The sequence below is a fragment of the Cavia porcellus genome, unplaced genomic scaffold (assembly GCF_034190915.1).
Source record: "Cavia porcellus strain 051 isolate PalLab524CR breed Dunkin Hartley unplaced genomic scaffold, mCavPor4.1 scaffold_7, whole genome shotgun sequence".
Classification (NCBI taxonomy): Eukaryota; Metazoa; Chordata; class Mammalia; order Rodentia; family Caviidae; genus Cavia; species Cavia porcellus.
The window spans coordinates 23,442,828-23,455,598 of NW_026947490.1; the positions used below are offsets into that span (position 1 = coordinate 23,442,828).

At 52.2% G+C, this 12,771-nt stretch overlaps 1 protein-coding gene and 1 non-coding gene across 5 annotated transcripts; one reads left to right on the forward strand and one right to left on the reverse strand.

The window, feature by feature from the left end:
• Positions 1-799: 799 nt before the first annotated feature.
• Positions 800-7,490, forward strand: Fosb (FosB proto-oncogene, AP-1 transcription factor subunit). Of its 4 annotated transcripts, XM_063252899.1 has the most exons (5): positions 800-1,487; positions 3,355-3,675; positions 3,926-4,033; positions 4,959-5,120; positions 5,261-5,435. In XM_063252899.1, the coding sequence occupies exons 1-5, from the start codon at positions 1,362-1,364 to the stop codon at positions 5,261-5,263; spliced, it is 720 nt and encodes a 239-aa protein (XP_063108969.1). In that variant the 5' UTR covers positions 800-1,361; the 3' UTR covers positions 5,264-5,435. The 4 variants fall into 4 exon arrangements, with proteins under 4 accessions (XP_063108969.1, XP_003464628.1, XP_063108967.1 ...); XM_003464580.5 differs by having other exon boundaries at positions 4,959-7,490; XM_063252897.1 differs by having other exon boundaries at positions 1,356-1,487; positions 3,266-3,675; positions 4,959-7,490.
• A 2,605-nt stretch (positions 7,491-10,095) lies between these two features.
• Positions 10,096-10,182, reverse strand: Trnastop-uca (transfer RNA opal suppressor (anticodon UCA)). Its single transcript has one exon. It is a non-coding gene; the product is annotated as a tRNA-Sec (tRNA).
• Positions 10,183-12,771: the final 2,589 nt, after the last annotated feature.

The window sequence follows — 12,771 nt, forward strand, 5'->3', positions numbered from 1 at the left end:
CTCTGTGCCTCCCAATGGAGGACCCAGGAGCCCAGCCAGACCCTAAACACAAATCATTCAGTCACCCGGGACACTTGAAACTGAAGGTCAGAAAGGAAAAACATTTTCCAAGTTGAGCGAATCAGGGCAGAAGCTGTGAAGAGTCCTGGCACTCGAAATCCACCTTCACCTTAACCTGGAGTATCGCAGCCTTATAGCCCCGACACACATCGTTCAAGACTCAGTTTACCCGCCTACGTGACTGCACCACAATAATGTCTCTTTTTGGAGATCTGCTCTCCCACTCAAAAGGGGGCGCTGCACTAGCGAGAGACTGGGGCAGATGGGGGCGCCAGAGTTAAGGAGGTGGCCTTCTTTGCTTGGGTCACAGGGGGCTCCCCAGGATACTTTAAGCACCTATTAATACCGGCCCCCGGGGCGGCGTGCCACTGCGCAGGCGCGGGCGTGTTCCGCAAGCGAGCAAAAGCGAGCGAGGGATTCCCTCTGACGTCATTGCTAGGATACCAAACAAACACTCCGGCTAGCTGGTCGAGCTCCTTATATGGCTAATTGCGTCACAGGAACTCCGGAAGGCGGGGCCGGGATCCCCTGCTGCCGACGAGGCCGGAACACAGCCCCTGAGACCCCCAAGGCCGCGAGGGTCATACAGGTGACCAGAACAAGGGTAGCGAAGACCTCTTGACGGGGAGCGCGGGAATTGGTTTAAAAAGAACGGAGATTTTTGGGAAGATTGTTGAGCGAGGGGGGTGACGTAAGCAGGGGGGCGGGTCCCGGGCATATAAATACAGGCTGGCAGCTCTGCGCTTCATTCATAAGGCTGAGAGGTATCGCCGCGGCAGGGATACACGGAGTCGGGACTTGGGGACCTGGACTATTGTGATTCTTCTTGGCGACTGTGATATTTTTTTTTTTTAAATTCCGGAGAGAAAGTTTTCAGAAGAATTCTAGATATTTCTTCATTACGTCTTGGAGGACCGACTTAAACTTTTTCCTCTTCTTTATTACTCCCCGCCGGGGAACTCGCCGAACGCGTGCAAGAGACCGCACCCGAAGCGAATTCTGTACAGCGCTTTCTGCCTCTTGGGGAGCGATCCCCGCTCGCTTCCGTGTCCAACAGAGTCTGGTCTTTTAGGAGGTACAGCGGCATCCTACAAGGGAGCTGGGTACTGCGGAAGAACTGCACAGAAACTTTGCTGTTGTTGGAGCGGGACGCTGCCCCGTCTCTGAGCCTCCCCGGACAGCGCACTTTGGGGACGCGCTCGGCACACCCCGGACTCGCATCTTATTTACCCGACCCGGCCTTAGCCTTGGCTTCCCGGCGACCTCAGCGTGGTCACAGGGCCCCCCCTGTGCCCAGGGAAATGTTTCAGGCTTTCCCCGGAGAGTACGATTCCGGCTCCCGGTGCAGCTCTTCACCTTCTGCCGAGTCTCAGTATCTGTCTTCGGTGGACTCCTTCGGCAGCCCACCAACCGCCGCCGCCTCCCAGGTAAGCGATAAATGCTTTGGAAGTCTTATTTTTTTAAGTCTAGAATGGGTGGAGCGGGTAACCACCACTCCTCAAGTAAAGCCACAAAATCCAGGATATGGGAAAGAGTAGGCTGACAGCGCACTTTGCAAAGTACTGGAAGATATTTGCAATTGTGTGCGCGGAGCGCTGAGAGGGAACGCAGCTGGATAGGCTTGGGAACGGGTGTCGGGGGCAGGGGAATGCGCGCTCAGTGCAACGTTTATGCGGGGAACTTTTAGCGGGCGCCCGGTCTGTCCCCAGTACAGGTCCTCAACCTGAAACGAGGGTAGTTAGGCAGGAGGGGGAAATCCCAGAGATGCTATGAGTAGCTTCTACCTCTGTTCTTCCCAGCGCCTACTCTGGCGCCGGGTCATCCTCCACCCTGCGGGAAAGCAGGTCTCGAACCCTCCACGACGCTGCCTCCGCCTCCTGCGCGGAGACGTAACGGGGGACCCGTGCGTAACGGCTGACGCGCTGGAATCCTCCGGCTGACGCGGGGCACGCACGGCGCGCGACGCCCCCTTCGTCCGCCCCGCCCCTGACGTCCCGGGAGCGTTCTATTTTGGAACGCCGGGGCCACGTTGCTAAGGGAGGCAGTCCGGCGTTGCGATTGGTCGCTGCCGCGCAAGACTTTGGCCAATCAACTTTCCCTTCCTATTTGGAGGGCGCAGTTCCCTTCCCCCCCCTCTGTCCCTGGAACCCGTGGTTCTTAGATGCTTGGGTCTCTTTTAAGGGCCTGTAAAGGCACAGCGATAGAACGCCTGTCGCGACCAGAACGACCCTTTGCTACCCAGTGGGTCTGCGGGCTCTAGCAGAGATCTAGCCTGTCGGCTCTCCGGAGCAGATATTTCTCTTTGTGCGCCGGCATTTATTCTGGAAATGTGGTGGCCGTCATTCTCTCTTCTCACTACACACAGAGACACTCACACTCCCTCTGTGCTGCACCCTGGGTCCCTCGAGCTAGTCCGAAAACAGGACTAGGACAGATAACCGGAGGAGAACTAGCCAGGTGGTCTCCGGGAGCTCCGCCCCCTCTCAGTTCTCAGAACGCTGATTGGCCAGCGAGGCAGCCCTTCCCTCACCACGCCCCCCGACAGAGTAGTTAAGCTTCAGAACAATTCCAGGATGCCACTTGCGGGTGGGGGGCAATGAGCGCTGCTGGGACTATGAGGGTCAGATCGTACACCATCCCCCTCCACGATAGTCTGAGAGAGCCGAGTTGTCACTTTTGCCTACCTGTTTGTGCACCTGAACCTGTCACTTGTCAGTGTCACTGGAGAGAGACAGTTACTTGAAACGATTCTCTCTACTCCTAGGCCGTTCCTCCAACATCCTTTTAACTGGGACCCCCGCCCCCACAAGGGAGCTGGCACGGAGGGGTGTGTGTGTGTGTGTGTGTGTGTGTGTGTAGAGGAAGGCTTGGTCTAAGGCCTCTCCCTCTCCCTCCCCTTGCCTCTGGGGTGGGGGTGGGGTGTTGTGGCTGTGTGTGTGGCTGTGGCTCGTCTTGGGGTTCTGTCACCAGGCTGTGTCCAGCCTCCTTCCCGCCCCCTACACCTAAGAGTCACCAACCCGGGGTGTGATTCACCACCCGCTGGAACCGTGCAACCTTTCCCCGAGGAAGAAGGAGGAGGTAGAAGCCAGTTGAGCAGAAATCCTCTCATTAACCACTGCGTCACGGTGTAGTGGAAGGGTGGGTGTTGTGGCTTTTTGCCTGTGACACACACATCCACACCCGCTCACCCTGTGCTCACTCACAGGGTCGGTGTGTGTTATGTGTGTTGGGTGTGTTTGTGTCGGTGTCTTTGTTTGTGTGTCTACGCCTGTGTGTGTATGTGTCACCCCGTAGGAGTGCGCCGGTCTCGGGGAAATGCCCGGTTCCTTCGTGCCCACGGTCACCGCGATCACAACCAGCCAGGACCTCCAGTGGCTCGTGCAACCCACCCTCATCTCTTCCATGGCCCAGTCCCAGGGGCAGCCCCTGGCCTCCCAGCCCCCTGCGGTCGACCCCTACGACATGCCAGGAACCAGCTACTCCACACCAGGCATGAGTGGCTACAGTAGTGGCGGTGCTAGCGGCAGCGGGGGGCCTTCCACCAGTGGAACTAGCAGTGGACCTGGGCCCTCCCGCCCAGCAAGAGCCCGACCTAGGAGACCCCGAGAGGAGACGGTGAGTGGGGTGTGAGTCAGTTGGCCTGGCAGGGGGAGGAGACAAGAGATAGGGGAACTTTATCAGTATTGTGGGAGGGGGTCTGCTCAGGCCTTCAAGCTACAGGGACCTTATCACTCTTGCTGTAGTCAGCGGGGACCACAGGGCCCTGTGTAAGCTCTTGGGGGTCCTAGAAGAAGAGGAGGTTTGGCAGGGATGGAGGAGGTACACTGTACCCCCAAATCTTATGGGCTGTGTCTCCTCTACTCAGCTCACTCCAGAGGAAGAGGAAAAGCGAAGGGTTCGTCGTGAGCGGAACAAACTGGCAGCAGCTAAATGTAGGAACCGTCGGAGGGAACTCACCGACAGACTACAGGCGGTAAGGGTGGTCCCTGGGGTGAGGGCATGTGAGGGGAGCACTCTCCCCTTCTCTGTCCCTAACCTCCACTGTACCTGTGTCCTGGGGTCTAAAGCAGGGGTGCCTTATTTGGAACTAGGGACAGTGTGGCCACATGGGGTGGCCCTGGGCACGCACACAGACCCCTGCATACTGTGTCAGCTCTTGGGCGTGCCCCTTCACTGCTGATTTATGACCCCACGTACACTTCTCTTGGGATTTTTTTTTTTTATTATGTGGGGACAAGTGGTGGGCAGCTTTAGTCATCTCTCCCATTTGGTTTTGACTAAGCCATAACTCCTTTTTGTCCCAGTTTGTCAGTCTCTTCGACCTCCTCATCAACTATCCATCTACCTTGAACATTCGGCAGAATCTGTGAAACTAAATTATTTTATCCTAAATTAATTCCCCACCTCCTGCCCCAGCCACCCACAGTTCTCCAGAACTTGGGATGGTGGCATTCACCAAAACCCACTCGTTTCTGCACCCTACCTCAGCCTGAGCTCCCTACTTTATGCCTGCACAGGTTGCCCCCCTGTTGTCCTTCAAGAAAGCCAGAGTAATTCTCTACTTTCCTACTGGGAGGTAGAGGAGGAGGGATGACAATACAAAAATGTTAAAGACACAGAGCAATTGTTTATTCATTCAACAAACCTCTGTGTACTTCCCACACACCAAAGAGACAACCATATCCACCTGGTTCCATCCCATTACACAGATGGGAAAATTGAGTCTCCTACAAGGAAAGACCTCAAGTCCCATAGTGTGCCAGGACTCATTCTGGAGTTGCCTGGAGCTCCCCATGCAGTAGCAACTCTCTGGAGGGGCCACAAGCCATATTGTCTGGTCACTGACTTCCTTTCTTCCTTCCTCCTGTTTCCTGTGACCCGGGCGCTGCGGACCTCAGGAGACAGATCAGCTAGAGGAAGAAAAGGCAGAACTGGAATCGGAGATCGCCGAGCTCCAAAAGGAGAAGGAGCGTCTGGAGTTTGTGCTGGTGGCCCACAAACCGGGCTGCAAGATCCCCTACGAAGAGGGGCCGGGTCCGGGGCCAGGCCCTCTGGCGGAGGTGAGAGATTTGCCGGGGTCCGCATCCGCTAAGGAAGATGGTTTCAGCTGGCTGCTGCCGCCCCCGCCACCACCGCCCCTGCCCTTCCAGACCAGCCAAGACGCACCCCCCCACCTGACGGCTTCTCTCTTTACACACAGTGAAGTCCAAGTCCTCGGCGACCCCTTCCCCGTTGTTAACCCTTCGTACACTTCCTCGTTTGTCCTCACCTGCCCGGAGGTCTCCGCATTCGCCGGCGCCCAACGCACCAGCGGCAGTGACCAGCCTTCCGACCCCCTGAACTCGCCCTCCCTCCTTGCTCTGTGAACTCTTTAGACAAACAGAACACACAAACACACGAGCGGGAGAGCGATTTGCACGAGGAGGAGGAGGAGGAGGAGGAGGAGAGAGAGGGGGGACGAGACAAAGCGGGTGCGCGGCCCCCTGGCTCTTCCGTCTGCCCCTGTCTCCACTGCCACCGGACAGAAGACCTCTTGTGTTTTGTGCCGCCTCTTTGTTTATGCGCCAGGCGAGACCGGAGAGCTGGTGACTTTTGGGACAGGGGTGGGGAGGAGATGGACGCGCCCCAGATGCCTGTTGGTCCTCTTGCTTCAGTCCAACCTCTGGGGACGCGCGGGTGGGAGGGCGACGCCCACCTTTGGCGTCCTGCGCTGGGCGGGGTGGGGCAGCAGGGCGCGGGTGGGTGGGAGCTGTGGGGGCTGGAGCCCTCCCCAGACAGGCCCAACAAGGAACGCGACTCTCCTCACTCTGCCCCTGCTGACCCCCCCTGTGTCCTCGACCCTAAGCTTCTTTATCCTACCTTTCTTGGAGGTTAAATCCTCCTCTGGGCAGAAGTGAGCCCCCCAGCCCCCCTCCCCGGGAAGCTGATGGCGCCCTGTTATAATCAGCTTCACCCCAGAATTATTCTGAAATGTGAACTTTCTTCACCGATTGTCCAGCTGTCCCCCTCCTCAGAGGGAAAAAAAATTGGCTAGGACTGGGCCTTCTCGGCCCCCAAGGCCCGCACTCCATGCCCCCCACCCTGCCCTCCTTTACGATCGCAGTATTATTCCAAGCTCCCTCCTTCCAGGGCGCCCTGGCCGTCCTTGTTGGGCCTTTCTGGTTTCAAGCAGCAGGGGGTGCTGCGACGCCGTCCTGCTGGAGTGCTTTATACTGTGAATGAGCGGCCGGATTGTGGGGTGGGCCGGGTGGGACAAGACCCCGACTCCCCAAAACCTTCCCTGGACCTCCCGATCCCCTACCTGCCTCCTCCTCCCCTCACCCATGAGTTAGACTCAAAGGAGTTGGCAGAATCGAGAAGGGGGGGATGACAGTGACCCGTCCGCATCCACGAGGCCTCTCTCTCTTCTGGCCCTGGCCTTTTTCTCTAAGGTCCCCACCTTCCCCAGCCTAGGACGCCAACTTCTCCCTGCCCTCGGCGCCCAGCCCAGCGTCCGTCCCTTCTAGAAAGGGAGCTAGAGGGCTTGACATTTTCCGGAGAAGTTTTAAGGGCTGAGGCTCTGACCCCCTGAACCCCCAATATTTTTGGACTGGCAAACATGGAGAGGCTGGGTTCCCGCAGTCCCACCCCGCCACTGCCTCGGCTCCCAACTTCGGTCTGGCGCTCCCGCCTCACCTTTCCTTGGGCTTCACCCGTAAGCATTTCATCATGAGGCAAATTTCTATTTTTTAATAATGAGAGTGGCCCTGCCACGCTCTGTGTCGCATGGACAACATTCCACACCCTGGTCCCTCGTCTCTGGGCCCGAACCAGACCCTCCCTTACCTATTTAACCCTTCCCTGGTTTCCGAAAGGCACTTATATCTATTATGTATAAATAAATATATTATATATGGGTGTGTGTGTGCGCGCGTGTACGTGTGAGTGCTTCTGCATCTAAAAGTGTGCCGTGGGGTTGGAAATGCTTCTGGAACTTTGAATCAGTCTGTCTCCGGCTGTCTATCTGTCTCTGGCTGTGTCCCAGCCCCTCTGGCTGGTCTAACAGTCTCTGGCCGTCTTTGAATGTTTCTTTTTCTGTCTCTGACCATCCCCACCTGTCCCCTTCCTGACTGTCGCTGATCCTCCAGCTGTCTGCTGACTGGGCTCGTTGGGGACCTGAGATTTTAATTTTGTAAGTAAGTCTGAGTGATGGTACATTTTTGCAGTCTGTATCGTTGAGAATCCTGGGCGTGAGTGCGAGTTTGGGTGGGGCCTGGCCCTGCCAATCACAAGTTTATTGAATCCCCAACCTCCTTCCCACTCCATGCTGTATTTGTGATTCCTTTTTTGTATTTTGCACCTGACCCTGGGGACTGGGGTGGCTGGTACTGGGCTGCTCCTCTCTCCCCTTGGTTCTGCACTGTCGCCAATAAAAAGCTCTGAAAAATGCATCAACCAGGCAGCAGTCTCTACTTTTCTCCAGGCACCCATTTACTTGAGGTTAGATGCTAGGAGGACTACGCACGCACACGCACATGCGCACCACGGCAGAACTTTGCTGTGAACCAGCTTCTTGCAGGATGGCAGGAGGCACGAGGTCAGGAGCGACTCCCTGTGCCTCTCACGAGGGAAAAATAAGGAGAATATTTGCTGCGAGGTCTTCATGTGCTAAACGGTCTCAGAAGATCCTGGTGCCAGAGGAATTTTTGCTGGAGGTTGGATGCCCAATAGCTCCAGCAAAAGTTAACAGGGTAAAATAAAAACCTCCTACAAGAGGTTTAAGGAATCTGTATTCCTAGCTACCACAGACCATTCAGATTGTGAATTTAGTCCTCTAAGTTATATGAACTACAGAAATGGCGTTCTTACCCTCAGGATGCTTCCTTGTTATTTACTGTAATCATCTCTTGTGGGATCTGAACATATTGGGGCCAGACTGTCAACAAAAAGTATTGCATTTTTATCTTTTCAAAGGTGCAGAGGAGCCATCTCCCCTGTAAAATACATCCTCTTTATTTGCGTGGCAGCAAGTACCCTAAGAATGAGGTAGTGGTGCTGAGGTCCTTTGAATGTTTTTGCAAATGAATAAGCAGAATTGTCAGGTGTGGTGGCATATACCTGTAACACCAGCACTGGAAGGCTGAGGCAGGCAGATTAAGAGTTTCAACCTAGACTGGGATACTAGTGAAATTGTGTCTCAAAAAACAAGGAAAACTCCCACGGAATAGAATGGGTAAAAAAAAAAAAAAAAAGAAAGAAAGAAAGAAAAGAAAATCAACAACAAAAAACACTTTTTTTTTTGGCCAGGAATGGTGGCAGCCCCCTGTAATCTGAGCACTCAGCTGGCTGAGGTAGGAAGATCACCATAAGTACAAGGCCAGCCTGAACTACACTGTGAGACCCTGTCTCCAAAAAACAAACAAACAAAAAAATCTTTTTCTAAGCACCTACTGTGAGCTGGAGACAATGCAGGGACTGAGCCCCAAGCCTTGCATTCCTAGGCTTCACAGTCCAATGGTGGATACAGATCCATCCTTAGGGACAACACAAAGGTGACAGGGCTAAGGGCCCCATGGGACTGAGGGGGTGTGGCAGGTGCATGTAACCTTGACTGAGGGTCAAGGCCATCTTCCTGGAGAAGAGGACAGCTGAATGGGACTAGAAGGCAGCAGTGGGCAGAAAATTCCAAGTGCAAAGATCCACTGGGGAACTTGAAGGAGGTACATGTTTGTGGTGGCTGGAGTAAGATGTGCAGACAGAGGTTAGCAGGGACTAGATTTTACAGGTCATTAATTTTCCGGGTTAAACAACTTACATTTTCTCTTGGCACTAGGGAGCCTTAGCTGATTCTGGGCACAGGAGGGGTAGGGGCAGCTTTCTGCATTAGGATGACTCCTGTAGCCATCAGACTGAGGGTGACTGGAAGGGAAAGAAAGACTAGGGAGAAGGCCCTGAACAGGGCCAGGGCCACAGGACAGAGAGGAGAGGAAGGAGTCAAGAGACATTTAGAGCCCAGCATGGTACTAGATCCTTGTGATCCCAGCGCTCTGGGAGGCTGAGACAAGAGGACCTTAAGTTCCAGCCCAGTCTGGGGAATTCAGTGACATGGTAAGACCTTGTCTCCAAATTTTAAAAAGGCCTGGGGATGTAGCTTAGTGCGAAGGCCTTGGATTCAATCTCTATAGAGACCCCTCCTTCCCACAATTCAGGAGGCTGAACAGACAATGATGAATAATTGGCTTGGCAAGGACAATTCAGGACCGCAGTACATAGCATCTGGAGCCGCAGGCTCATCAAAGCTGGGGACCTTGGAGGAGAGAGTTCATCTGCTCCAGTCTCAGTTTGCCAGTGGGCAGAATGGGGCTCCTGCCTACCAGTGCCAAGGACAGAGGGAGCAGTCTCTGCCAGTCCAACCGCTATTATTGGAGCCGTCTCATGCCTGCCGCGGACAGCCTTCCTCTTGCAATCAATGGATGGATCGCTAACCCCTCTCATCCCTCCAGTGTCGTCTAGCATCAGTCACCCGGCCACCGGATCAGGTTCCCCATGTGACGGCCTCGGGCTGTCTGTACTTTTCCTTCCAGCAGTTACCTCTGGGTTGGTGATTAAATGTACAATCACAGGATCGCTTAGTTTGCAGCTCCCCCTGGACTAGGGCTGTCTTCATCGCTGTGTCCGCAGCATCACCCGGCTGTGGGCTGATCCCGGGCAGCCACTCGTCTAATAAGGCAATGAGAAAAGGAGCAAATATTTCATTAATAAGTGCATGCGTGATTAGCTAGTTACATGAGTGTGTGAATGACTGAATGAATAAGCCAGTGCAGAAGGAAAACCCATATTAATCCTGGAACTGTGTAGAAGAAATGCTCTTCATCTTTTCGAGACAACTTTGATATTCCCGCGGAAAAAGTCACCGCGGGCAGAAGCCCACGTAGAGCGTAAACCAAATGTAGAAGGCTGCAGCGACCCCTCCAGGTGCGGGGGTGGGAGAGCCCCTTTGGAGGACCTCACAATTTCCAGTGCAGTCAGCAGGTTGGGTGGAAAAAAAAAAAAAACCGCCCGAAAGGTGGAATTGAACCACTCTGTCGCTAGACAGCTACAGGTTTGAAGCCTGCACCCCAGACCACTGAGGATCATCCGGGCAAGAAGGGCCCTTTTCACGCAGTTATATAAAGCACTTAATAGCAAACTTTTTATGATTATGGTTATTAGTTTGTGAAAAGCATGAGATAGTTGATTTTGGCACCATAACTTCCTCTTGTGTAATTATTACAAAAATTATATTTCAAGGTTTTTTCTGAGTATTCGACGTGAATTATCCCCTCTGGAAATTGTCTCATTTACATAGCGCCATGAATTCTGGGAAGACGCACTCCAGAACCTGATCCACTGTTAAAGAGGCAGTAATTTCTTTTTCCAAAGCGAAAACTCAGTTTAAGAGAAGAAGCTCATAATTTGGCATTCACAGGTCCCTTCCCGGAAGAATCTGAGTTCTTCTGTGGAACAGTAAATTCGCTGTAAGGTCTGAGCCGGAGTCCCGGAGGCTCCAGGTAGCTGCCGTGTGGCTGTTGCGACACCTGCTGTCCTTTTGTGGAACTGCGAGGATCTGCAGAACCCTAAATCCACTTAAAGGCTTATTAAGCATCTTCTGTCCCAGGCACTGTCCTCGGTGCTGGGATAAAAAACATCCTGTCCTCACTGAATTTAAATACCAGAGTTCATAAAATTTTTATGCCCGCGTGTTATGGTGAGGGAAACGGAGCTCCAGAAACAAATAATACCATAGTCCCGTTCTCGCAGCCCATCCACTCGTTTTCAACACAAAAACGCTGGTCCTTTAGGACAGAAAATCAAGGGTTTCTTGACAAGTGTTATTCTCCCAAGTAAAACCCTCCTACGATTGCCATCTCACAGTGAAAGTTGATTTGTGTGGTTTATAATCCCTATTGTCCCACCCCTTTCACTCCATCCCCTCCCTGTTTCGTTTTTCACACCTAGCTTAGGCTCGTGGGTGTCTCCGCACACACCAGGCCAGCTCCCTGCCCAGGGCTCTCGTGTTTACTGATTCTGTGGCTGTAACTACTTCTTGGAATAACATGATCTAACTCCTAGAAAAACAGATCACAAGGGCCAAAAGATGATTTTAGGTGATGCCCAAATTTTAAATGTATTTTTGTGGTCATCTTTACAGTTATCGTCTATTAAAGCAACACTGGCTTCCTTTCAAGGTGGGAAAGTAACATTTCTTGTTTTGTTTTATTTTACTTTGGTTGGATCTGTTTTGTTTGGTTTTTTTCTAAGACAGTGTCTAGCTAGACAGTTCAGGTTGGCCTTGAACTTAGAGTAGTGCCTCAGCCTCCCAAATGCTGTGATTACAGAAATGTGCCACCACACCCAAGTTTACATTTCTTTCTTTCCTTCTTTTTGGTGCTGGGACTCGAATTCAGGGACTTGCACTTGCCAACATTTCTTTTATAAAAGACATTTGCTCTATTTTATTTTGACTTGTTTATTTATTTAATTTGCACTGTTGCAGATAAGCCCAGAACTTATTTTTTGTGCCTGGGATCAAACTCATGACCTATTGCTTGCCAGGTAGGTGCTTAAACCACTGAGCTAAATCCCCAGCCCCAAGCCCACAATTTCTTTCTTTCTTTCTTTTTTTTTTTTTTTTTTTTTTGGTGTGTCTTTTTCGCTTTTATCAGTACCAGGGATCAAACTCAGGACCTCACACTTGCAAGGCAAGCGCTTATGCCGCTGAGCTAAATCCCCAGCTGCCTAAGACCACAATTTCTTAATGCTAAGCACATGCTTAACCAGGTATCTGCTGTTGTTGTTTGTTTTTTAGACAGAGTCACTCTATATAGTCCAGGCTGGCCTTGAACTTTCAGCGATCTTCCTGACTTGGTCTTCCAAATGCTGAGATTGCAGTCATGCACCACCACACCCCATCAGCCTAGGTTTATTTCTGCATTAGCCAATTTAAAGAAAATGATTAAATGAATTGCAGAATAGTACATGAAAGGCACCATGCACTGACTGACATTTGGGAAATCATGTCATAACTAACCATAGCAGCTTTTGTTCATTAAGCATTTGTTATACAGGTTGTATCAAAAAATACGACCCTTGCTTGCACTGAAAAAATTTTACTCTAGCTGAGCATGGTGGCACACACTGTAATCCAGCACACAGGATGCTGAGGCAGGAGGATCACTGGGAGTTTGAGGCCATTTTGAACTACATAGTGGGTTCAAGGGCAGCCTAAACTACATAGCAAGGCCCTGTTTCAAAAAGAAGGAAAGAAAGAAAAGAAACAAGAAAGAAAGAAAGAAAGAAAGAAAGAAAGAAAGAAAGAAAGAAAGAAAGAAAGAAAGGAAGAAAGAAAGGAAGAAAGAAAGAAGAAAGAAAACCATGAAAAGTAAATGTTTTGGATTGAATTTAGGACACCAAGGCAGTTCGGAAGATGCAACTAAAGGCACAAAAGAGGATTTCCAGAACAGCTTCAGGAAGTGACAAGAATGGGGAGCCCGCCGCTGCCATGTATCCTGGGGGAAGAGAACCAAGAAGAATCTAGTCCCTTCCAGTGAACCAGCATCCATTGTGAGCAGGGTCAACCACTTTTTGTGAGCCAACAGGTGCTCAGAGTGGGAGACAAGCAGTGCTAGGGCTGGGGATTTCGCTCAGCAGCATAAGCTCCTGCCTTACAAGCAGGCAGTCGTGAGTTCAATC